Genomic DNA, 25,423 nt, shown 5'->3' with positions numbered 1-25,423 from the left:
TGGGCTCCAGGGACCTCATCACACAGCCCCAAGTCCTCCAGGCTCATCCGTGCAGTGTCGGGGCCAGAACAGTCCTCCTGTGGGAGACTCCGTCATATTCTGTTCCGTGGAGAGGGAAGGGACGGTGGGGGGGGGGGAGGACAGGGGAGTGCAGTATGGGGGGGCAGAACAGTCCTCCTGATTGAGGCTCAGTAACATTCCATGATGTGGGGAGGGGAGGGAGGTGTGGAAGTTCTACCCTCTCCCCATTCCCAGGCCTCCATCCTGGTCTCAGTGTCCCCAGTGTCCCCCTGGCTGGGGACACAGGCCGTGGTCCTGCATGTCCCCGCTGCCACGGGCTCTGAGCTCCAGGGTTCTGCTCGGTGCAGGTCCCCACGGAGGAGGACAACAGCAGGCCCTGCGGGCTTAGTGCAAGGAGCTCCCCGGCCCCCAGCGCCACAGCAGCCCAGTCCCCCCCTTTGGTTTGGATGGTTTGTCCACTCCTAGTCCATGTGCCGGGGATCAGACCCCCACGGTTTTCGCCCACAGCCCTCCACCCGCCCCCCCCCCCCCGTCTACCCTTTAGAACCAGGAAGCTCACGAGTCCTCTGTCAACTAGGACACGGGGAGGTGCTAGGGACCCAGGATAACTACACTGGGCGGCGGGGATGGACCGTGACGGCAGCCAGGTGTGCGCCCACAGAAGGTCCCTGCGGGGGGGCCTGGTGGCTCCCCTGCCCCGCGCGCTGAGGCCATCAGGCTGCTCCCTCCTGGGGTGGGGAGCCCAGGCGATCAGGCTGCTGTGGGTGCCCCAAACCTCCCAGCTGCACCAGGCCCTTCCTAACCCTCGTCCCTCTGGGCGCCGTGGCAGCACCTCTCCCGTGGAAGCCCGTCCCTCCCTTCCCCTGCTGAGTGCATGGAGCTCGCGCTCCCGTCGGAGAATGCTGGACTCCCAGAGACAGAGAAGGCACCTCCAGCCGCACTCGGACCGTTCAAGGGCCAACTGCGGCCCCGTGTGGGGACAGAAGAGACTGCAGACAGGCGGCCCTGCTCTCCTGGGGGCGGGGCGCACTTGGGCGCAGCCGCAGCAGGTGCTTAGGGCCGACCTGTGGCGTCTTGGGTTTCTTTATCCACCTGTTTTCCCATGAAAGAGCTGGCAGCTGCGTGGCAGAAGGTCCCGGGAATTACCATACAGGCAGGTGCCCTGTGTTTCTGGGTGCAGACGGCTCAGAGAAAGCACGATGCATCGAGGGAATCCAGAGTCAGCTGACCGAACCCCAATAACCCTGGCCCGTTAAGCAGTTTAGCGGCACCGGCTCTGAGCCTCGGCTTCCTCACTGAGAAATGGGGGGGGACCTCAGTCCACAGGACCAGCACTACAATGCCATCAGGTACTGCACCGAGGACCCCGTAAGGACAGGCAGTGGGAGGCAAGGGCTCGCCACAGGGAAGACAGGACCAGAAAGAAGTTTGGAGAACGCTGGAGAACTCATCTATTCCAATTTATTTTCCAAAACCTGATTTCCAGGTTTCACAATGACTGGCTAAATCCCACCAACTGCTACCTGCCCCTCCTTCCCAGTGCACGCAGGGGGAGGCCCGTCCCCCTGGGCCCGCACCCTGGGCCTCTAACTCTATCAAGGGCCGGCTTCCTGATTGCATTAGCAGCGGGAGGAAGTTCCCCCGCACGACCCGACCGCAGGGCGTCCATCACAGGCCTCTTGCTTCAGAAGCCTGGGAGAAGGGCTCTGGCGCTGGAATGACCCCCGTGGACGAGCAGGTGGGAGACTCCCAAACCGCAGGAGAGAAGATGCACGTTCCCGTCCTCACGGTGGTTGAGGGACGGGGACGCAGCCCTCCTGCAATCCGGCGCTGCCCTGACCCCGGGTGTCGAGGCCCCACGCTGCGGGCCGCCCGTGCCGCTTGTGCGCTCCGTTACCTAAAGCATTTACTGACGTTACTGTTGGGTACTCGGGAGAGCCCGCTGGGGGAGCGCCGTCCCCGACGGTACACGGGGAAGCCAGTGAGGTGAGGCCCCCCCCGCCTCCCCACCCCCACACCACTCCTTTCTCGGGACGGAGAGTTCTGGCATTCGTGGTGACGATACAAACCCCCACTTCGCTGTGCCCCCCGAGGGCAAGAAGGACCCGCAGGAAGCCGCGGCAGCAGGAGGCGGGGAGCGGCGGTCTGCACGACGGAGACTGAAGCTGTCCGTGTGTCTCGAACCACACCCACGGCTCCTGTTCAACACGCTTTCCCCAGGATTCTTTGATCTGACATTCTGAAAAGTTGTTTCTTTTTAAGGCTGTTTCTCCCCAAGACATGCCTGCAAGCCGCCGGCCCGCGGCTCTCGGGTGCGCAGCTACGAATCCGCTCCTGCTGCGGGGAGTTGGGGGTGTGGCCGGACTATGATTTTCTTCTAAGGGGAGGCCAGGAAACATCTGCTGCTTGATGGGAACCATGTGCTGTTCCAAGGCGCTACGTCAGGCGCTTGAGCGCGACGCGTTCTTCAGGGACACGTGCTCGCACAACGGCGTGACAGAGTCCCCACCAATGTTCTCACCACACACCGACTCAGCCATCTTCCCCAGGAACTTGCAGGGGATTGATCAGTGCAATTATTCTGTAAAGGTCTTTGTCAGTGGATTCAACATAACCAGAAACAGTAATTATTATTATTTAGGATTCAAGTGCTAATTCCCCAGCTGCGGTGCGGCCCCAGCCTTGCCAGCTACAGGTGTGGACAAAGGAAAACAGAGCCACGCGTGCCCAGCATGTCCTCCGGGAGGGAGAACACGGGGGGGGGGGGGTGTCCCTGGTCCTGCCAGGAGGCTGGGTGCTCCCAGGGAAACGCGCTGCAACAGGGGCCGCGACCTCCAGAGAATCTGCCCCGCCCCCGCCACGGCTCGTGTCTTCATGGCCCTGCTCCGCTTCCTCGTCCGTACGCTTGAGAGAGAAGGTGCCCGCCCGGGGTAGACGGAAGCACCAGGCGCCCCATCTGCCCCCAGGAAGCAGCCAGAGGCGCACCCGAGATGCCCAGACCCACATCCAAGGTCTGATCAGGGCAGACAGACAGACCGGAGCAGCCAGTGGGGACAGCGGTGACGGCCACACACCGTCCAGAGCGCCACGAGGGGGCGAGGCCGGTGAAGCTCGCGCTGCACGTCGGGCCCCCCATCTCCCACGCCGGCCCCCCAGCTCCGGGACGTGCTCTCACAGCAGTCGCTCCCGGGCACACCTCACGCCGGCAAGCCCCCTGCGTGTTGCCCCCCCAGCATCAGGGCGCTCGTCACCCCGCCCCCGAGCTGGACCCACCAGGAGAAACGCGAGGCCCAACGAGCAGCTGACAGAGACGCGGGCATCACCCCCAAGCCCGGCAAAGGAAGGGCCACACGGGAACGTCACGGACGTCGGGCCAGCGAGAAGGAAACGCCGAAGTCCCAGAAAGACAAACGGCAAAACAACGCCCACCTGCTCGGCGTCTCCGTGGGGCTCCGAGTCCTTCCGCAGGAACGGGCCCCCAGCGGTCCCGCAGGAGTCACCCTGACACCGAAGCCCACAACAAATCACAGGAAAACCTCGCACCAGTGTCTCACGAACCCCGACACCAAACCCTTAACGAGATATGGGCAAGCTGAACCTGAGAGCATGTGGAAGGGTTACAGGGCACCCACCGGTCAGTCGGCTGAGCGTCCACTCTTGGTTTCGGCTCAGGTCACGATCTCAGGGTCATGAGATGGAGCCCCGCGTCAGGCTCTGTGCTCAGCGGGGGTCTTTCACTCCCTCTCCCTCTCCCCCTTTGTGCACGCTCTCCCTCTCAAGTAAATCCCTAAAAATATCCTCAAAAAGATGGTACGCCATGACCAATCAGAATTTATCCCAGGGATGTCGATGCACGAACTCCTGGAAACAGATCAATCAGCAGCTGTGGGAAAATATTATTGACAAAATCTAATTTCTATTAAAAAATTCTTTAAGAAAAAACTCTCAAATAAGGAAAAGAACGGAATGTCCTCAACCTGACAAAGGACATGTGGAAAAAACAAAGCCACAGTTATAACCCTAACAGCTGTTTTTAGAGGGTTTGTTTGCGGGACGGGCAAGCGCGTGCCCAGGAGCAGCAGGGCTGGAGGGAGAGGGAGAGACCGAACCCCGAGCAGGGTCCACACTGAGCTCGGAGCCTGCCCTGGGGCCCCACCCACGGCTCCATTTCACAACCTGAGCCGAAAGCAAGAGTCAGACGCTTAACAGACTGAGCCACCAGGCGCCCCTCATCACAGCCGCGTTTGATGAAACCCCTTCCCTCCTACAGCTGTGACCGGGCAAGGGTATCCGTTCTCACCGCTTCTGCTCAGCACAAGAACCATCTCCCCCTGAAGCAAAAAGGGAATGAAAGGAGAAGCCATTCGCGTCATAAAGACTGAAACGAAGAAATGAAACATTTACAGATGCCCTGATCCTGTACACAAAAAATTCTAAGAATTCTACAAAACAAAAACACCCGAACAAAAAGGAGTGACCGGAACAAATGCGCAAGATGATCTCACGAGGACCACAGGACACAAGATCATGACGCAAACAAACCCAACCCTATTTTCACATGGTATCAATAACCTGGAAATTAAGAAAACAATTCCACTTGCAACAGCATCAAAAATAACAAGTACTCAGCAGTCAGTGTGACAAAAGAGCAAGATTTCACACAAAACCACAAAGTTTTTCACATAAAACTACAAAGCGTCACTGAAAGAAATTACGGAAGATTTAAATGAATCAAGAGATGTTCGTGTGCAACGATGGAAAGTTCAAGATGGTTAATGTTTCAGCCCCAGGCAGCCAGTCCCCAAGTGCCGGCGTGTTTCCGTGGACACTGACAACACGAGCCCATTATTTTTATGGTCATGAAAAGGACCTAGAAGAGCACGAGGGTTTTTTACTACAAAAGTTTTCAGAACACGCGAAGACGCCGATGTTGTTCATCCTCCAACATCTCGTCCGGAGCCTCCCTCGCTCGGCCACGCCGCCGTCCCTCGCGGCAGACGCGCACACCAGCCCCGGGACCCTACCGCTGCACCTCCAAGCGTCTCTGCGGGATAAGGGCTCTTTTTAACCCAGTCGCCACATGAATCAGCAGTAAGCTCCCACAGGAATTCTTTTCAACAGAAAGAAAACCCGCACAGTCGCTGCAGTGAGGACCTTTCAGTCTGCGGGGCCTAGAGGTCTCTTTAGTCTTTCCTACACCGTCTCACAATACAAAGTCAGACGAGCCGTACGCTTACTTCCCCGCATATACTGCTCCCTCACGCAACGGTCAGTTGCCTGCTGCCACTGCTGCGCGGCGCCAACGAGCCGGGAGCGGGAGGGTGCGGGGGTCGGGGTCCCTCCCTGCCAGCGCCTGGGGATGCAGGATGGGGCGGGGGTGGGGGTCACCAGAGTGCTGGAAAAGCGGAGAGCCGCCTGCAGGCCCTCGACTAGGACAAAGTTTTACCACCCAGCTCTGCACTCAGAAAGCGGGGTTTCAAAGGAAAATTGGGGGTTGGAGAATCAGATTCACTTTAAAATGTGTTTTCTTCACACCTGACTTGAGACAATTATTGAAAAAGTTACACAAACCTGAGTCACCGGGGAAGACGCAATAGTCCCAGACCTCCGGGCCCCACATCCCTATTGTCACGCACACACGTGCCGGGAATCCGAGACAAACCAGACCCTCGAACCCTGTGGGCTGTCCCCAGAATCACACACAGATGGCCCAGGAGAAGGAGCCCCAGACCTGAGGGCATCCTCCTCGGCGAGGAAGTGGACAGCACAGAGAAAACGCAGGAGACATCCTGGCCCGTTGGCTACCGCAGGGTTACCCGGCTGCCTCCAGCTGCAGGAGCTGCGCCTGGAAACGTCCCTGCTCCTCTCAAGGGCACCCTAGAAGGTGTCCCTAGGCCATGCACGGGGCTTCTGCCATAGACCTCTCCGTCCGTGAAGGACAGTCCAGGAGCCACCGTCCCCCCTCTACCCAGACCCGCTGCTCTCACCAGCAATGCACCACGGATGGAACCTCACGTCCGACTCAGCCTCCTCCCGGAGACCACTGGAGCCACCGCCCTCCCTATGGCCGTCCATTCCCTCCCCCCGCTGCCCATCTCTGTCCGCAGCTCACACAATGTGTACTACTGGCTCCCTTAAAAAAAAAAATGGTGGCATGTTCCTTTGAGCCAAAATGCATTTGTTTTCATTATTCCTCTCTTCTCGAAGAGCCGGTTTCGAGACAGCACAGGGCTGTGCAGCCAAGCCCGCCGGAGTGGGGGAGTCGGGCGCCCGCTTGCCCGGGGGGGGGGGGGGGGACAGGCTGGTCTTGGCGCTTGCCCGGCTGAGAGCACATGCCACGGGCGTGTGCAGCGCGTGTAAGGAACACACGTTCTGAAGTCAGTCCATCCTGCAGGAGCACCGTCTGACGGCAGACTCCACCTCGTGGGGCCCTGTCTGCCCTGGGACACATCAGTCCCCACTCAAAGAGAGGGGACCGTGAGGCTACCGCACCTCCATGGTCAGGGCTGCATCTGGGCCAAACAGGCCGAAAACCAGGGGTGGGGGCTCCCTTCCGTCTAAGAAGAAAAAGGGAAGAGAAAAGTTCTGCTTTAGGCCGGAGGGCAGTCGAGACACTGAAGGGCCCTCGTCACGTGTAGATTCTAACCCTTTTCATGCCAGGACTGGGTTTATAAGCAGCAAGGGGCATCCTGAAGACCCCCAAATGGGGAACCCCTCTGGAGCTGGGTCCAGGGAGGGGATGTAGAATGGGGTGTCCTCGGAGAGTCGCCGGGATCAGGACGACCCGGGACTGGGGGCGGGGGCCAGCAGCAGACGGAGCTCAGACCCCGGCAGCGAGGGCTGGGAAGAGTGTCACCCAGCTCTGGTTCTCGCCGGAGCAAGGTCACCACAGTCCTGAATTGCCACCCACCCGGTCCGGGCCCACGAACAGCACCAGCCTTGACGGGAACCCACCTGCGAGAGCAAGAGTCCGCATCAGCGACGGCCACACAGACGGAGCCCACAGTGACACCGAGGCCTTACATGTCGGATGCCGAATCTTAAAAATGAGCTGTGAACTGTTAAGGAAAAAAGAATAAATGAGCAAGTAAAAACAGGCTATCAACGAACAGGCAAATTTGAAAACTATCCAAATAGAACTAGTATTTTTGAAGCCTCGAAAGACGCGTTAGACGGCAGACTGCACACGGCCGCAGGGTGGTCCGCGAACGGGAGGCCCCGCTGCGGGGAGAGTTCGAGAGGGAAAACACAGTGAACTCCGCGAGCGGACGACGCCCGGGAACTTACGCGCACGGAACACAACGCAGTGTCGCCCGAACTGAGACGAAACTGCAGAACACCGAAGACAAAGAGGAGACGGGTCAGCCCCGGTCAGACCAACGGACTTTCCGCAACAGAACCCAGAAACGAGAACCCAACGGGAAATGTGTCCTCAGGAAAGAGCACGTCTTCCTCTGGCTGCACAGCACCGGCGCCGGCTGCCCACGGTAAGCGCCAAATAAAGCACTCTCGGGTGAACAGAAGCTGAGGGTTTCCCTCCAGCAGAAGCCGAGAAGGCCGGCACCAATCCCGTAAGCAGACGGGGAGGTGCGCACACGCACGGCGCGGAGAAGTGCACGGGGCACGAGGGGGCGACCCGTGTGTGCGCCAGACGTGTGTGCGAGATCCCTCACTTCAACAGGAAGTTTCTTCTCCATTTGAATCTTTCTTTTTCCTAGCAAGCTATTTATCGCTTAAAAAAAGGAAGACATGAAATGTGAGGAAAATGCTGACGAGATAAAGTGGTCAACATACATCACATGAAAACAAACATTGTCTACAGAGTAACAAGAGTACGTAATTTGGGGACCTAAGATGCAAAACTAAAATTCTGCACAATTTCCGCACAGAAGTCCAGAGAAGAGCAGAGGTGGGTACGGTACTTTAAGATCTATGTTCGCAAAGGAACTGAAATACTAACTTTACATTTATTAAATACAAAGTAAAATTTCAGTGGCGATCACCAAAAGGATAAACGTAGAGTGAAAAGTGAATAAATAGAAAAGCAGATGTCACGTATCACCAAAAGGGAAGAAGAGATGAGAAAGGAGAACCCGTAGCAACAGGAGATTCTTATTTATTTGACAGAGAGAGACAGCGAGAGTGGGATCACCAGCAGGGGGAGTGGGCGAGGGAGTGGGGGAGGCAGGGAGCCCGACGCGGGGCTCGGTCCCAGGACCCTGAGATCATGACCTGAGCCGAAGGCAGAGGCTGGATGACTGAGTCCCCAGGCGCCCTGGGACCTGAGGTTCGACAGGAACACACTGGACTCCGCGGCTGAAAGACGGACCAGCTTTGTGGGTTCACAGCACGATTGTCTACACTTAAGGTGAACAAACGTTACAAGTAAAAATGCAGAGTGCACCGGCAAACGTGCTTGAACATAAAGTCACGACGGGCGCCTGGTGGCTCAGTCGGTGGAGCGTCTGCCTTCGGCTCAGGTCATGGTCCCGGGGTCCTGGCACCAAACCCCGTATCGCATCGGGCTCGCTGCTCAGCAGGGGGCCTGCTTCTCCCGCTGCCCCTGCCCCTGCGCGTGCGCTCACTCTGTCTCTGACAAAGAAAGAACCCAAATCTCAGGAACAAAGGAAGTCATGCTGGTCATGTTACTTCAAAGCAGAGACACTAGAAGAGCCAAGCATTGTCCAGGGTACAGAGGGCTCCACGCAACGAAGAAGGCTCAGTTACCCAAGGACATAAAAGTACTACGTGTGTGCTCCTTTAACAGCAGCCTCTCCCCCCAAACACAGACACGCGCACATGCACATGCACACACGTTACACAAGCGCACACACAGTAAAACGACAGGGAGAGTGGGCGAATTCGCGACCGCAGACGAGATCTCAACGCGGCTCTCGCAGACACTGCTGCTGCTCCAACAGAAAACTGTGTAAACCTGCAAGAGCTGAACGACGCGTTCAGGAGGGCTGGCGTACCGGGTAGATGCAGAACCTGAATCAAATAAGGAAAAGATACTCATTCTTCTGAAGCGCACAATTATTCTGACCGCATTACATTTCAAGAAAGTAGCATCATTCAGATTATGCCGTCTGACGATGACGCAATTCATCTGGAAATCCACCACAGAAGGACGGAGAAAGACGCACTCCCACGTGTGGACATTTTACGATCGACCCTAACTGATTCGCCAAGCGAGAGCAGAACACAGAAGCGCAACTGCGTGATCGGCCGCAGGAAGATCGCATCTCAGAACCCTGAAAGGAGGCAAAATGATGCTCAGTAAGACTTGTCTGTTATTGTAGTTTTCCTTGAAAAGAAAATAAGCCAAAATTAATGAATTAAATAGGAAAGAATTTGGAAAGATTACCAGGTATAACGTCAGATCACAACAATCTACGGCACTTTTCTATGCCAGCAACAATCAACTAGAAGTCGGGTTTGTTGGTTTTTTTAAGTATCATGTATCAACCAAAGTACCAGCAAGAAAATAAACTAGGAATAGATCTAACAAAAAATGTGCACGTCCTATATGGAGAAAACCACGAAATCCCGTTGGAAGACCTCAGAGCGAGCCTACGTAACTAGGCCGACACAGGCTTACAGATGGCACAATCCAAGTCACAGCGATGTCCCTCCCCAAGCTGATCTCTAGTCTCCGTACAGTTCGGATCAAAACTCTAACAGGTTTTATCAATAAAACTGACGCACTAATTATAGAATTTACGAGAAAGCAAAGGCCAAGAATAGCCACAACCCATGCAAAGGAACTTCCCAGAGGTCATGACTTCCTGTGAAGCTACCGCAGTTCAGAGTCCAAGAACAAAGCAGGACAAAGTCCACAAGAGGCTCGTGCCTTTACAGGCACTTGCTGCACCCCAGGGAAACACTGGGGCCGGGACAACTGCCCATCCCCACAGGAAGGAAATCCGATCACCGCCTCACACCCCATGTGAAACCTCCATCTCTTACTACGATCACTTGGCCGTGGAAGGCAAAGTTTTACCGACTTCCACAAGTAAAAAGGAATTGGTCGTTATCATCCCGGGTTAGGCAAGGCTTTCCTAAAACGAAGAACTCCGTTCATCTACGGTTTCGTAAAGATGACAAGAACACGGCCAAACGTAAGCGAGGACGTGGGGAACACACCAGCACGGGCACTCCGAGGCTGAGGCGGTAGCACTCATCGGAAGGTCACGGCCCAGTGGGGACGGACGGGCGCCACGCGGGCGCTTCTGAGAGGAGCAGGCACGCCGGCAGGGAAACAGGGACACGGCATGACCCGAGGGGCTCCGGGAAGGATGCAGGTTGAGACCACAGCCGGGGCCGCCGCACACACCTTCACGCAGACCCCCAGAGACCAGGACACGAGGCTCGGGGCCGCCAGAGCGCGGTGGGGACGCGAGCTGACCGCCGCGTGGGAACGAGGCTGCCCCCAGCTCTGCGTCCTGGGATCCTGCGGCGCTACCCTCGGGCTCCAGCGCAGGGCACCAGGGAACCAGCCCTTTTCGTAAGAACCCAAACCACCTCGCTGTCCGCGTACAAGATGGTAACGACGCCGTCTCGCGCTCCCGCGCAAGCTACTGCGGACAGGTCACGCGCAGGGACCACACAGAGCGCCGTGGGGCAGCTGTGCACAGGGACGAGTGAGAACCACTCCCAGACCAGAAGCCCGCGTGTGTGACGCATTACTACAACCTCCAAAGCAAGCGTTACATGGCACGCTTGTGGCTTCGTACACGCGCGTAAGCAAACTCCGCAGGAAGGAGCGAGACGAGCACAGAACCGCGGGAACGGAGGGGGTGGGACGGGTCGCCCTGACAACACGGCTAATGCTGCCGGCGCCAGGTCCACTGCTGGGTTCGATTCAGGACCACACGCAGATTCGGTGAATTTACAGTTTTTAAGCAGGCGCAGGGAAGGGGAGAGAACAGAGGAGTCAACGGACGCGATTCTGAGCTACCACTGGGTAAACAAGCACTGCGTGCGCCCCTCCGCCTCTTCTGCAGAAACACGGCTTCGCTCCTTGTCAAGCCTCGCTCCTGCCTGTGCTCCCGGTCCCAGCCGGGACCCTCCAGCACAAACCATTCCCCCGCCCCCCGGGGCACCACCAGCCCTGGCCTCACGTTTCCTTGTCAGCCTCGGACACCACCGGCCGCTGGCTGCTGGGCGCCTGGGTTCCCTGCCTACAACACTGTGGCCACCCTGCCCACAGGAGAGACGCTCCCCTCACTTGGTGGCTTCTGTGCTGCCCTGGCGTCCCCAGGAACCCAGCACACCAGCCCTGCTCTCCCCACCACTGGCCGGCTCTCCCACGTGCCCAGGCAGCTCAGACCGACAGGCCCCCAGGGATTCCATGTCTCTTCCCCATGTGCCCCTGTCCCCTCTTCCTGGTTCGTGGGTCTTCTTCCAGGGGCCAGTTTGGAGCCCTCCTTCTCACTAACTGCCCAGCTAGTGACAAGATCTGGTGGTGTTCAGGCTCAGAAACTCCCCTGCAACCACTCCCGTCGGTTGGGATCCCCGGGAACCCAGGACCCCAGCTCCAATTCACTCTGCCCTCGGCAGCCGGCGGAGTCTTAAGCACAGATCAGATCGGCTCAGACGTCTGCTCAAAACCGTGGAGGAACTACCCACTGCCTACAGACCTCGTTACACATTAGAATAACCCAGAGAGCAAAACTTGATGCTTGGGTCCCCTCCAAAGCCAGTTAAGTCAACTGCTACTGGCGGTGTCCGCAACTTTTCACACATCTGGCTATGCTCCCGTTTTTGCTGTAAAGGACTCCAACAAGGGTCCCCCGGAACCCCACCCACGATGGTCCTTGTGTCTAGGACGCCTGTCTCGCTCCTGTCAGGATCCCATCCGAGGTCTCCTTCCAGGAAGGGAAAAGTAGGTAGAAACCAGCCACTGCTCCTGCCTCAAGAACGCGGGGAAAACAGGTGATTGCGAACATCGTGTCTTAAGATACCACAGAGCTCAGGAAACCAAGAGGGCTGAAAGGGCTGGCCCGCCGCAGGGGCGTCTGCCCAGTGTCAGGGAAGCGTGGGCATCCCAGGTGTGGCCGGCCTGCAGGACGGGGGGGCACCTCCCAGACCACACAGACTCCCACCAGCGAGAGGGGCCTGCAGGGCACCCCGGGAGGACGTGTGAAACTGGACAGGGACGGAGCCACGCCTGAGGCTGCATCACAGCCGCAGCTGCCCAACGGAGGCCGCCAGCCACAGCCCGCCACATGCCCACAGAAGGCTGAGCCGTGGAGGCTCTAGGCTTCTCCCCAGCATGCTGGGGCGCGGCTGGGGACACCCGGGACGGCCGCACGGTGCGTCCACCGAGGGCCCCAGGCCCGGCAGACCTCCACAGACGGGAGCAAGGGAGACGGAGAAGTGAGCCCCCAGGGTCTCCTTGGGACGCCCCTTGGCAGGAGTCCAGGGGCTCTCTGCATCATCTCCGATTGACCTGGAAGGCTTCCAGGGCTGTTCCGGGGAAGGTCGGGGCAGGCAGGGGCCGGGCAACTTGCAAAGCCAGAGCCTGAGAAAGCTTGTGTCCGTGACAGCGACGGGGCCTGGGGACGGGAAGGGGTGGAGGGTCGCGGGCTGCCGGCCCGGGGGGTTCGGGAATCAGAGACCCAGAACAGCACACGAGTGTCACAGGCAGGTAACCGGGCGTGGACACGGCGGCTGGGCCCGGGAGAGCCGGCAGCCCCTCCCGGCACCCGCGTTCTCCAAGGGTCGGGATCCAGGTCGTGTTCGCCTCGAACCCGCTCCCAGCGCAAGGCCCTGCTGTCCGCGTCCCAGGCAAGTCCCCGGCGTCCCCGCCGGACGCCGCTGCTCGTCGGCCGGCCGGGGCCAGCAGGACGCATCCCCAAGGGGCCGCGGGGGGCTTCGGGGCCGCCGGGCCGCGCCCAGGGCTCGGGGCTGCGGAGCTCCGTGGCGCCCGTCGGCGAGGGCGGTCGCGTCTGTCTCCGCGTCTCCGGGGACCGTCCCCCGGGTCCAGCGCGGCGCTGCCCGGCGCGCCCTCCGCGGCTTCTCGCGGCTCCGCGCCCGGCCGGGTCCGGTCGTCGCGGGTCTTTCCCAGAAACCGCCTGCGGCTGCCGCGGACGCCGTCGGGCCCGGCGCTCCCACCCGCTCCGCGTCCCGGCGGCGAGGCTCGTCCACACCCGCGCGCCCCGCCCGTGTCCCGACTCGCCTCGTCCGGCCGCGGGCGCCGCGGGTCGGGACTCCGGGGTCGGGACTCCGCGGGCGGCGGGGTGGGACCCGCCCGCGGGGGGACGCCGCCGCCCCGCACACCGCGGAGCCCCGCGCCGGACGCCCGCAGCAGCCGACCGGGAGGGCCGCCCCCGCCGGACCCGCCGCTCCTGCTCCCGCGCGTCCCCGCGCCGCCTTCCGGGACTGCGGGCGGCCGCGCGCCCCGCTCCGGGACTCAGGAGCCCGGCGGTCCCCCTCGCCGGCCCCCGCGGTGCGCTCCCGCCCGGGCTCCGGGCCCAGAGGTCACCACCGACCCGCCGCTCCTCCCCGCACGCGCGGGCACCGGCCAGACGCCACCGGGACGCGCGCGCGGAAACGCACGAGCTGCCCGGCGAGCGGGGCGGGGCCTGCCGCCCTCTGACCCGAGGGGCGCGCGGCATGCCGGGACTCGCAGTCTTTCCCCAACGGGCCCCAGCACGTGACGGGGACGCAGCCGGCGGCCGCGTTGCATGCCGGGACCCATGGTTGAACGACCCTGGGCCCTGGCGCACCCTGGGAGCTGTGGGCCCGGAGGACGCGCGGCATGCCGGGACGTCGCAGTGCATGCCGGGGCTTCTGGGCCGCGCCGCGCGCTGCACGCCGGGACCCGCACCCCACGCCGCCGGCGCTCCCGGGGCACATGGGGCGCGGCCACGCCGCTCCCGCCGGGCCGGACCCCACGCTCGCTTCCGCGACGCCCCGGGCCCCCGCGGCCGACTCGGCGCCGGCCCCGCCCCGCGCGGGCGTGTGCGGACGCGCGGGCGGACGCACGCGGCGTCACGCGGCGTCACGCGACGTCAGACGCCGTCCCGGAAGTCGGCGCGGGCCGGCGGCGGGTGGAAGCCGGTGCCGGAGCGCGAAGTGCCGCGCCGTCGCCTTCGCCGCCCGGGCCGGGGTCGCGGTCCGCCCCCCCCCCGCGATGGGCTCCGGGCCCTGAGCGCCCCGCCCGCCCGCCTTCCCCCTGCGCCCCGGGCCGGCCGCGATGGAGGCGCCGCCCGCGGGCCGCGTTCCCGCCGAGGGCGCCCCGCCGCCGGCCGTGGCCGAGGTGCGCTGCCCGGGCCCCGGGCCGCTGCGGCTGCTCGAGTGGAGGGTGGCGGCGGGCGCGGCCGTGCGCATCGGCTCGGTGCTGGCCGTGTGTGAGGCCGCCGCCTCCGCGCAGCCCGCCGGTCCCGCCCCCGCCCCCGCCCGCGCCGGGTCCGGGGGCTGCGTGCGCGCCGAGCGCCGGCTGAGGTCGGAGCGCGCCGGCGTGGTGCGGGAGCTGTGCGCGCAGCCGGGCCAGGTGGTGGCCCCCGGGTGAGTGGGGCCCGGCCTTGGGGTCTGGGGGGCCTGGGCCGGGCACGGGGGAGGCAGGGGCCGCGGGGCTGCAGCCCGAGGGGGGCCCTCGGGGCGGGGCGGGGCCCCCTCGCCGGTGCCGCCTCCCCCGGGCCGCCGGCCGGGCGCGCCCCCTCCCCACCCCCCGGTCGTGGCGGCGGGAGCGGCTGGGGCGCGGCGCGGCGCTCCGGCTGCTCGTAAAGCTCGGGAGACGCGCCGCGCCGTGGAGGCTCCGTGGGCGGGTCTCGGGCCGGGGCGTCGCGCGGCGGTGCGGGCGCCGGTGTATCGGGGACGTGGCTCAGGAGGTTGTTTCCGCTGTCGGGGGGAGCAGCCGGGCGGGCGCCCTGCTTCCTGCTGGGGTGACCGGCGCCGGCTTCCCTCTGCGGGGCCACGGCCCGGCCCGGCCGGCTGCTCGTGCCCGTTTCTCTGTCTCTGGCGGCAACTGCTGAGCATCTGCTCCCGCCGCTCCCCACCAACACCCTTCCCAGCGGCTCGGAGAGAACCCCACGCGCCTTCTCCAGCTCGCTGTGTGCACACGGCGCCCTGGTCCTTGGCCTCGGGGTAAGGGCCCACGCCTGGCCCGTGACTGCAGGCAGGGTGAGGTGCGAGCTGCCTGGGGCTGCACCCTGCATGGGACGGTCTGGGAGACGCTCGCTGGGCTGTGCAGCCGCCCGCTGTGGCACGCCGCGGTCATACTTGGAGGTGGGAGCCGACCTGACCATGCTGGGCCTGCAAGCCCGTGAGCGCGTGGTCGTGCAGGTGAAACCCAGTGCTGGCGTGTCGCGGTGTAGAAGATTCCTGAGGGGCAGGCTGCTTCTTGGCGTCCTTTTTCTCTCCCAGTTATCCAGAAAAGGCAGATCAGGGCCCGGCTGCAGCCAGCTGGTGAGGAACTGCACGTGCGACGCTCGGATCGCATCAGCGAGACCAGCGACGCAGAGTGACCCCATCCAGCCGTCTCCCGGTCACGCAGGCAGCTGACCGGATGATGAGCCCTCAGTGCTGACGAGTTCTTTCCTTTGGAGTGTTTGGTGTTTGCGATTCAGGGTCGCTCGCTGCTGTGGTTCATGGCGAGGCTCTCCAGAGTCTGATGCTAGCACTCCCGGGTGCAGGGCTGGTGTGTGCGGCTGGAGCCCGGCACAGCCCGGCCCGGCTGGCCCAGGTCCCGGAGCTGCCCTTGCCGTCTTGGTCACCGCTGGCCTCCGCGGGCTTTCTCCCCCGCGTCCGCGTTTGTGCTCAGACGGTGAACAGGTCGTTGTAGGAACTGCTTCTGGGTGTAGTTAAACTGATTGACGGACGATCGTTGTGAGCTGACTAGGCCTGCATGTTTTGTACCTGCTCTCAGGTAGAGGTAGGAATGTGTCCCTGCTGCTCTGATAGGGAGGGGAGGAAGGAGGGGCAGCACTGGGGTCCCGGGGGTTTGACGTACCCGCACCTCCCCTCGCTGAGGCTTCCGGTCGGCGTCCAGGGAGTCCCAGTGTGGGGAGATTGATGGAATGAGAGTCCTTACCTGTCTTCATGATTTCTACGTGTCTAAAAGTATTTTGACTTGAGAATAATCTGACAAGGCACGGTGTGTCAGAGACTTGATGACGTCTGCCGTTACGTCCGCTGTCGTGCACTGGGAGGCAGCAGAGTTCTTCTTTTGGACGTCATCGCCTCCCAGGGCAGGACGACAGACGTAAAAGCGTTATATGAAATAACCTGGGGACGCGTCTGGTGGTGGGTAAGGACCCAAGTGGTGGGTGGTGGTTGTGTCTAGTTGATGTCCGCCCGTTCCTTCCGTGCTGTAGTCAGCCTGCGTCAGCCAGGGTCCGGGGTGAGGGCCGCTGACTGGCCGAGCACTGCTGCCTCGGGCTTGCTTCGTAAGTGTTAGAAGGAGAGAGGTCAGAGGATCTCACAGAGAAAACAGTACAGGCTGAGCTGCTGAAGTTCGCTTGCGCGGGTTGAAAATTCCGAGCGCAGCCGCGTGACGCGCCACGGTCCTGGTCTGCAGAGGTCTTGCCGTGGACGGAAGGAAGCTACTTGTCCGTTCTGATAGCGGACCATCTTGACGAACTAGAACGTTCTCTTACTCACACGGTCTCCTCCTCCTCTGTTGACGTCTGCACTATTTAACAGACGACTCCACGGACCCCTGGGTGGCTCAGTCTGTTAAGCATCGGTCTTGGGCTCAGGTCACGATCCCAGGATCGTGGGACCGAGTCCCGCATCAGGCTCCCTGCTCAGCGAGGAGCCTGCTTCCCCCCATCTGCTGCTCCCCTGCTTGCGCTTTCTTTTTCTCTCTGACAAGTAAGTGAATAAAATCTTCTTTAAAAAATGTTAAATAAAAAAAAATGTTAAATAAAAGATTACTCCGTTAAAAAGATACTTATGTCTAAAATTGGGAAAATTGTCACTTCGTTTAATTGAACCCACTTCAGATGAGTTTTTGTTTTGTTTTTTTCCAGTTTTCACTTAGCCAGAAAACCATTGGCCTTTTCATCTACTTAATTTTACATGCGTGCATGATTTATTTTTATTGTTTTTTTTTTATTTTATTTTAAGCATCTTGTCTAATCCTTTAAATAAAGACCTTTGGACCAAATGGGTTTTGAAGCTTGGTGTGCCTAGAAACTGATGGGTAGTTTTGAATAGATTGGAACATGCATTACCATATTTATTTCCATTTTCATATTAATTTCAGAGTATATTATACGAAATTAAAAAGCTACAGAGGAACAGGCAAGTCTTTAATTTCATCTATTTTTTTGAATGACATAAATACTGATGGTAAACCCAAAAGTTATTACAAAGGAAGCAATTTATCAGTTATCTCAGAAAAAGTGTTTCTTTTTATTTAGGGGAGTGAGAACCTAAACAAGGTAGAACAAGTCAATCTCAAAGTGTTCGTGTGATGTCTTGAAAGATAAATGTAACTTCTAAAGATCGGAACTGGATCTTAAGTATTTCTTATTTAGCGCGTGATGGCAAGGAAATTCCTTAGAACGTGAAGAACTTGAGCTAAATGTTGACCTGGGTAGTCGTCGTATTTTGAAGAAACTTTTTAGAAGACGTCCTGGCTTTATGGTTGTGCTCTGGGTTGTGGGTGGTGCTACTTCCTCCTGTCCAGTTGGCCTCGTGCAGGCTGCGAGTCGGTGGGATGATGGAGGTCAGGAGCTCAGTCTGCCTTACCCGGGAGCTGATTCTCCACATGCTCTGGGGTGCTTTTCATCTGCGGTATGGTGGCTCTTGCTTGTTAAAGCTGGAAGCCGTTTTGTTTTTTGTTTTTAATTTGGCAGAGAGTATGAGAGGGAGAGCACGCCGTTGGGGGGGAGCAGCAGACTCCCCGCTGAGCAGGGGGCCTCTCACGCGGCTCGATCCCAGGACCCCGGGGTCATGACCCAGGCTGAAGTCAGACGCTTAGCTGACGGAGCCACCCCACACCCCGAACTGGAAGCATTGACAGTTGCCGGCGTGCTGTTTTGAACTTGGCAGCCCTGCAGGTGCATCCTGGAGACAGTGTTGAAATTCAGAGGCCGTTGTCCTGCCCAGGGCTGGGAGTCCTCCCCTGCCCATGTAACCCAGCCGTGCCCGGGGGTCTGCGTGCCGTGGCGCCACTTGCTTTGGAAACATGTTAGGGAAATGGAGTTTTGTCCGGTACGTCCTAGGAGGCCACACTGGCAGTGCACACAGTTTGGAGAGAATTCTGTCAAGACTGGCTTTGTGGAGTCTCAGTAGCTAAGTGTGTAGGTTTTATGCGGCACTGGGACTGGGTCATCTGTTTTTATTTTGGTGGCTTCAAATGCTTTGGGTGCTGTCCCTTACAAGCACACCTGCCGTCAGCAGGTGTTGTCCCTTATAGCCCTGGAGGTGGCCGGGGCGCTCCGAAGTGGCCCTGTCCTGGCTCTCACGTCTGCGGGGGCCCAGCTTGAGTGAGGGACCGCGGGGGGCTGCTTCAGCCGCCACCGCCGCTCTGCGCCCTGTCGTGCTCTGCGCCGTGTTGCCGGCCCCTCGCCCACCCCTGCCGTATTCACAAAGCAAGTCTGCCTTTTTGCTTCTTTGCGGACATAATCCAGACCTAGGGAAGCGCTGCGAGAGGAGTACCAGGAATCCTCAGGGACGCGTCACACGGGTTTTCCAGAGGTCAGCGAGCTGCTCTCTCTGCTTTACCCTTCTTCCCCCTCACATGGGCTATTTTCTTTCCTGAGGGTTGGGAGTGAGTTGCAGATTTGATGCACTTTATCCCTAATGTTCAATTTCCTAAAAACAGTTCTCTTCCCTACCCGTGGTACAACGATCAGAATCAGAAATAACGTCCATGCGGGGCTGTTTTCTGCTCACTAGAGCTCCCTGAGGGGCCAGCATTGTCCTTGGAAGCAAAAGAAACCCCAGATCACACGTTAGGCTCCGCTGTCAGAGCTCCTGGGTCTCTAACCTTGGTGGTTCCTCAGTCCGTTCCTTTTCATCTCCTGATCAGCTGGTGGTTTTGCAGACTGGCTGTCAGTTCCCATGTGTGCCTTTGGGCAGGACTTGCTGGGGCGCCTGTGTGTGTCCTGAGCGGGCCCATAGGGCAGCAGGTGGCCTCCGTGTGGCCCATTGTGGTTTGTTACGGTGGTGGCTCTGGTGAAAACGGACTCATTTTCCTGTTGTAGTTGCTCAGTGTCTTGTGAGGGATACTTTCTTCCTCAGGAAATATCTTAAATTCTCTCATCAGACGGTCAGCCATTGTTTTTGGCATCTTGATGACTCTCCTGTTTCGGGGGAGTTTTATTTATTTATTAATTTATTTACTTTACTCAGGATTGTCTAGTCGTGACATTCTTCAGTCTGTTGTTTCTTCTCCGTTTCTGCATTGGCTGTCTGCTGTGGGAGCAGCTAGTTCACAGTGTGGACTCTTGGGTTCTTACTGTCCACCACTGTTACTTGTCCTGACGCTCCCCTTGTCGCGGGCTTGGCAGCGGAAGCCCCTGAAGCTGACCGCTGTGGTGAGGCAGTCGGTCTGAGAGCATGGCCACGTTTTCCGACACAAGTGTTATTGAGGCCCCTGGTCCCCAACTCTGGAATCACCCATTGCTCCGAGAAGTCCTGCTTCCTTGTAATGGAGAGTGACATTTAGGAAGCAGGATCTGGGCGCACAAAATGCGTTTTCCGCATGCACTCGTGCTACGGTCTGCATGTAGTGCTTGGAGGAGGTCTTTGAGCTCTCCTAACCTGCAGGGAGAGGGACGGGTCGCACCCAACCTTGACAGTGACGGCTTCTGCGAGCACGAGCTCAGGGTGTGTGTCCTCCCCTCTGCCTTCTGCAACAGTGCGTGCACCCTGGTGGCCCATCAGAGTAGACAGGAAAGCCAGTGAGTACAAAAGATTCCGGGGAGTTTGGTGTTTGTATTTGGGGGAAAATAACTTCTTCAGAAATTGCATTTCATGATTTTCCTATAGATTTTTTTTCAAGGACAAACGAGGAAAGTTAACATTTATTGGTGACTGACTTGACATTCTGGGGCTGCTCTCCTTGGCTGAACTGTGTTCTCAAGAGGTCGCAGCGTGCCTCTCCCCCTAGGGTATGGCGCGGGGGCTGTGCGTTGGTTCGCGGGCAGAAACACTAGGGTCGCTCCCTGCCGCTCGTCCTTCCTGCATCGGCATCTGCAAGGATGAAATCGGCTCGTGCTGTAAAAGGACGTTACTGTTACTTTTTACAAATACTCTTTTCCTCTGTGTTGATCCTTCCTTCGGTTGATTTTGAGAATTCTTTTGGCCCATGCAGAGATGCAGAAGCAGTAGTCCAGAGGCTAATGTCGGACGCTCTGAGCCTGCAAGACCCACCTGAATGATCTTTTAATTCAAAGAAGGAAGTCTCTTACCCTCCTTTTCACGGGGACTGGAGGTTTTTGAGATGCTGTCCTTGGGTCACGTGTGCGTCTCCGTGCGGCAGGGTGGGACAAGCGGCTCACTCGGAGTCTTTTGGGGTAGTCCCCAGCTGCCGTGCGCTGCCCGTCCTGACCCCCAGCCTCTCCTGCTCTCCTCGCGGGGCTGCAGGAGTTCCTGAAACCGCACAGGCTGGGGTGGTTCACAGCCGCTCGCAGTATCTTCACTTTCTCTTTGGCCAGCCTTCGTCAGAAACATCTCTGCAGACCTAGGGCTCCTCTCCCGTGAGTGGAGACGGTGTTGTGCTTTCAAACACTTTCCCCCAGCCTGGCCAGCGGGGCCTCAACGTCCTGCATGGTTAGGGGTAGGACGTGGGGGGTTTCTGGTGGGATGCTGCTTGGTGTGGGGCCCACTTTGTTACATTGTAGCACGTGGTGTCTGCGGACAGGTGGGCTGAGAAAACCTCATGACATTTTGTTCTGCATTTGGTGACCTGTGTACCACCAGCTCTCCCACGCCTTCCTGCGTGGACTCCCTCTCCGGGGCTGAGCCCCCCGCCACGTTAGCTGAAACGTGACACGCACTGCCAGGGTGAATTCAGGTGGAGACCACGTGTTTACACTTAGCCGATCCTCTGTTAATGCTCAGCAGTGTGGACTTCTGAACTCTGGATGCTCTCGGGTGACTCCCATGTCAGGGAGAGTAGACTTCACGGTTTGAAACAAAGGCATTTGAGGAGGGATGACGTTGATCTGCGAGCGATCCGTGTATCTCTTACACGTGCCGGTGACAACGAGACCCGTGTCCTGTCACCACAGAGGGAGTCCTTGTGCAAGCTTTGTGTGGCGCTCGTCTCCTGCGGTCGTCCCTGTCAACACTAAATCCTCGCTTCAGGCCTTGGGGTGGTTGGATTTGTCCTAGGTACGTTGTGCAGCAGGGGCCTCCCTGTGCCTGCCCCCGGCGGTCGCTGACTGCGCTCCTCTCGGGGACAGAGGCCACCGGCGCACAGAGCTCTGGGTCGTCCGCCAGGACAGCCGTAGAGGCTGACACCCGTCTGTCCGTGATGTGCACTGGGGCTTGCACGGGGCACGCCTTCAGGGCACCCCGGTCCCATCCTGGAGGTGCCAAGAGCTGCCCCCGCATTGTGACAGCCAGAGGTGCCTCCTGATCTGCTCTGGAATACGACGGGCAAAACGCTTTGACCCCAGCACTGAAGGTTATGTGACCTTGAATGCGACCCGTAGGTGAACTACTTTCCAGAGGAAGGTGCACGTGCAGGCCATGTAGCCAAGGCCGTGTGGCACGGTTGTCCTGCGTGCCCCACCTCGGCGCCCTTTCATCCCGGCTGGCCGCCTCCTTGCCTGCTGGCGCCTCCCTGCTCCGGCGAGGGTCCTGTGTCTGCTGGCCCTTGGCGTTGCAGCCTCTTGGGGGGGGTGGTGCGTGTCACCCAGAGCAGTGGGAGCTGAGAGGGCTTCTGGGAGGAAGTGCGGCTCTGAGCTTGGGTTCAGACAAAAGGATGAGGTCGAGGTGGATAGTGAATAGCAGGCTGGTCTGAGCAGAGGGACCCTATTATGTTGGGGGGACTCCAGCAGCATTGGGAGCATGTCCCAGGCCAACCACGTGGGTCCCAGTGGCCATGGAGTGGCACGGTGAGGTCCCAGGGGCCTGCATGGGTGACCCCAGAAGCCCCCAGGGACTGGATGGCGCTGGGCGAGCAGGACTGAGCTGCGTCCCCGGGATCCAGGGGTCGTCCCCATCCCCGTGCTCCTCTGGGCCTCGCTATGGGGCTCCACCACATGGCCCTTCAGAAAGGTCACTGGCGCCCCTTCCTCACTGAGTCCGGCACATCGGGCCCTCAGTGGTTGGTCGACCAGCGTAGGGTGTACACTGTAATGGCAGAGTTCGGTGAGTTTAGACAAGCGTGTGCCTTGGCAGCCCCCCCAGTCACAGTGTGGATATCTTGGTCTGGGTGGGATTTTCACCCTGTCTGGTCTGTCCCGGGGGCGCTTACCTCTGACACCCCTTTCTCAAGACGTTTGCTCCTTGGCATATGCTTCTCAGCCTTTGTGGGCAGTGCTCTGGTTTGGTGTTTTAAAATTGACATTCTTTGTTTCTGCCTGTGCCTTGATTGTTGGGGGTCCCCAAAGGCCTGCTGTCTGTATGCTGTGAGATGGTGGCACCTTGGGCCGGGATACACAGCTCATCAGACCCATGCGCCAGCCGTGCTTTCAGCCGGCCGGCGGCTGGTGGGGCCTGCGCTCGCCTTGCTCTGTGCTCCATGTGGACTTAACGGTCCCTTCTGCACTCGGTCCCTGGCAGGTGCGTTCGGGGACGCCCGGGAGGGTCCACACACTCCTGTGTCTCGCGATTCACACTTCTGCTGGCATCTCTGTCCTGCGGGTACACTGCAAGCCCGTCTGCTCCGCCCACCCCGGGCTCCGTTCCCAGCACCACCTGTGGGCTCCAGAGCTGTTGGTCCCCAAACTGCCACTTTCAGCACGCTCTTCGCTGGGGGATGTGAAGCCTGGTGCCCCTGGTGCCCTTGGCCTTGCCTCCCCCCCACCCCGCCTGCATCCTGTCGTCTTGCGGGGGGGGGGGTCATCCTAGAAGTGTCCTGCCAAAGGACAGTTAATGCTCTAGAATTAGTGGGGTCCCCCTTGAACCTTGGTGACCTGGGTAAGAAAGATTTCTGAAGGACCCAGAACATCTGATAAGTTGAACTTGATCAAAATACAAAACCAAATCTTCAAGAAGCACCTTTAGGGAAAATGAGAAAGCTGACTACAGGGCGGGAACGCCCTGCATGGAGTGTGTTGACCTGTTTGTCGCTTGACCTCGAGGCACCGAGTGTGTCTTCAGGTTAACATTTTAGGAAAGATGGGCGAAATCCTTCTAGCCAGTTTCTGATATTCCTGAAGAGAGTTCTCCGCAGGCCATGTTTTAGAGCAGAAATGAGTGAAGTGAGTAAACGCAGACCGTCTTGTACGTTTTGCATCCATGTGCTGCGGGCACAGAGAAGAGGCAGCGTCTGCGGGCCTGGCCGCCGGGCCGTGAACCTTCCGTCTCTGTGGCCTGTGCAGCCTTACACGCTCTTACACAGTAGTGGGTCCGCAGAGCCTGTCATTAGAGTGCAGGTGACATCAGCATTTGTAAACCCTAAAGAATGGTGAATGGCCCAGTTTACTCTCTTTCTTATAAAACCTACCCCCAGGGGCGCCTGGGTGGTTCAGTGGGTTAAGCCTCGGACTTTGGCTCAGGTCATGATCTCAGGGTCCTGGGATCGAGCCCCGCGTCGGGTTCTCTGCTCAGCGGGGAGCCTGCTTCTCCCTCTCTCTGCCTGCCTCTCTGCCTACCTGTGATCTCTGTCTGTTAAATAAATCTTTAAAACCAACAAATGAACAAACCTACCCCCAGCATTCCAGGGGGGCAAACCGCAGATTTTTGCCAGGTTCCAGAAGGCCTCACAACCCTTCAGAAACCCGCCAGCCACAGACAGACGGTTGACACCTTTGACTTTTGGGGAAGTGCGGTCAGCTCCCTTGCCGGCTCTGCTGTCTTCCCAGACGGTCACCTTCCTGGGCCTGCTGCTGCCCTCCTGCGTGCAGGCGACCAGGACGGGCAGGGGCGCCGGCAGGACAGTCGCAGTTGCAGGCTGTTTGCAAAGTGGGCTGCTCTCTGGGAGGGCGTGTCTCGTGTCCGAGGGAGGGCTGATTTGGCAGTGCCCGCCACAAGGGCCGTGATATGAGAGGCCTGGACCCCGGCAGCCGCTCAGAGTGGGTCGTGTGGGGTCAGAAAGGAGCGAAGAGGCTGTCGTGCTTCTGAGCGGGGGCTGGGCTTGGTGGGGCCAAGTGCTGCAGAGCCAGGCTGGCGGAGAAAGTCAGCTGGACCGTGGTCCCAAGCCAGGCTCGACGGCCAGCTCTGACACCCGCGGCCCAGAAGCTGCTGTCACAAGGCGGGAGAAGTGCAGGCTGCCCAGTGGAGGTGAGCGGCAGTCGGCGGGCACAGGGGCCACGTCGGGGTTTCTCCTGGAACGTAGATCCCCAGCGTTAGGCCAGCAGGAGCCTGGAACAAGAAGACATCTTTGAGCGGCGCCATGCAGATGGGAAGGTTTCTGGGTAGGGGTGCCGTCTGCTGCAGGGGCGGCTTCCTTGAACACCGGGGAGACGGGCAGAGTCTGGGCGGTGGCGTGCGTGTTGGGTGAGCACCTCCCTGAAGGACGCCAGCACCTGCCACCTGAGTGGCGCCGTGGTTTGGGGGCAAGCATGCTGCTGGGCTGCGGACACACAGGGTGGCAAGCCCTGGGCCCAGTCATCGGGCACTTAGTGCGTGGTCGTAGAAGACGGGGCTGCCGGCCTTGGCCCCTCTGTGAGCCCATGGAAGGCCTTTGTGGTCCAGAAGCTCTGGGGCAGTGTGGGGGAGGCAGGAGAAGTGCGTGGCACTTGCTGGTGGGCTCAGACCTCACAGTGACTGGTTTGTGGCCTTGGCGGGGAAGCACCCAGAAAGGCCCCCCCTTCGTAGACGCTGGCCTGCCAGGTGCCTGGGTGCCCCAGGTCTGGCGAGGAGGCTCCGCGGGAGCAGCAGGCTCCTGTGGCGCCGTTGCCAGCCCCCAGAGCTCCGGCTTGACGCTGGTGCTCTGACCACACAGCCTGGCGGTCTGTGCCGCTCGCGTATGAAGGAAATGGCCATTTTTGTATTGGTAAAAGCCAGCAGCACAATAGTCGTTCCAGAAAAATCCCAGTGACTCGTAGCTTCTCTGTAGACTGGGCACGATACACGGGAGACGTCCATTCTTGTCGGTCGCGTAGGGTGTGCTGCTTGTTGTAGGAACGCGCGCGCCTGCGCGCCGTTCCCAGAAGCACGAGACACCGCTCCCGCACGCATCCGAAGTCGAGCGTTCTCCCGGTCCCGTCTCCTGGCGGCGCCCCCGGTTCTTCTGGCTTGGCCTCCGTGGCTGTGTCGTTTGCCTGCGAAGCCCCTCCGCGTCACAGCCGGGGAGGCGGAGCCGCAGCGTGGGGGGCGCCACCTG

At 59.7% G+C, this 25,423-nt stretch overlaps 2 protein-coding genes and 1 long non-coding RNA gene across 7 annotated transcripts in view; 2 read left to right on the top strand and 1 right to left on the bottom strand.

The window, feature by feature from the left end:
- Nucleotides 1-1,465: 1,465 nt before the first annotated feature.
- On the bottom strand, nucleotides 1,466-8,538 carry LOC309848415. The gene is made up of 2 exons (XR_014303024.1): nucleotides 6,976-8,538; nucleotides 1,466-2,260 (listed from the first exon to the last, which is right to left on the bottom strand). It is a non-coding gene; the product is annotated as an uncharacterized lncRNA (long non-coding RNA).
- A 5,509-nt stretch (nucleotides 8,539-14,047) lies between these two features.
- Nucleotides 14,048-25,423, top strand: part of CTDP1 (CTD phosphatase subunit 1) — a 49,645-nt gene continuing 38,269 nt past the window's right edge. For 4 of the 5 annotated variants that reach the window (XR_014303008.1, XM_082699948.1, XM_082699946.1 and 1 more), the window contains exon 1: nucleotides 14,092-14,535. Coding sequence is in view for 3 of the 5 variants with exons in the window: in XM_082699948.1 (XP_082556074.1) it covers nucleotides 14,225-14,535 (311 nt within the window). In the remaining 2 variants the exon portion in view is untranslated. Of the gene's footprint in view, nucleotides 14,536-25,423 lie in introns of all 5 variants that reach the window. The other variant, XM_082699947.1, reaches the window with a different exon arrangement.
- Nucleotides 15,412-23,764, top strand: LOC309848408 (uncharacterized protein). Its single transcript, XM_082700007.1, has 2 exons — nucleotides 15,412-15,975; nucleotides 16,029-23,764. The coding sequence occupies exon 2, from the start codon at nucleotides 22,179-22,181 to the stop codon at nucleotides 23,088-23,090; it is 912 nt and encodes a 303-aa protein (XP_082556133.1). The 5' UTR covers nucleotides 15,412-15,975; nucleotides 16,029-22,178; the 3' UTR covers nucleotides 23,091-23,764.

The sequence above is a fragment of the Mustela nivalis genome, assembly GCF_964662115.1.
Source record: "Mustela nivalis genome assembly, chromosome: 14".
NCBI classification, from domain to species: Eukaryota; Metazoa; Chordata; class Mammalia; order Carnivora; family Mustelidae; genus Mustela; species Mustela nivalis.
Note: the sequence above shows the minus strand (reverse complement) of the source record. Positions and strands in the feature narration are given on the sequence as shown.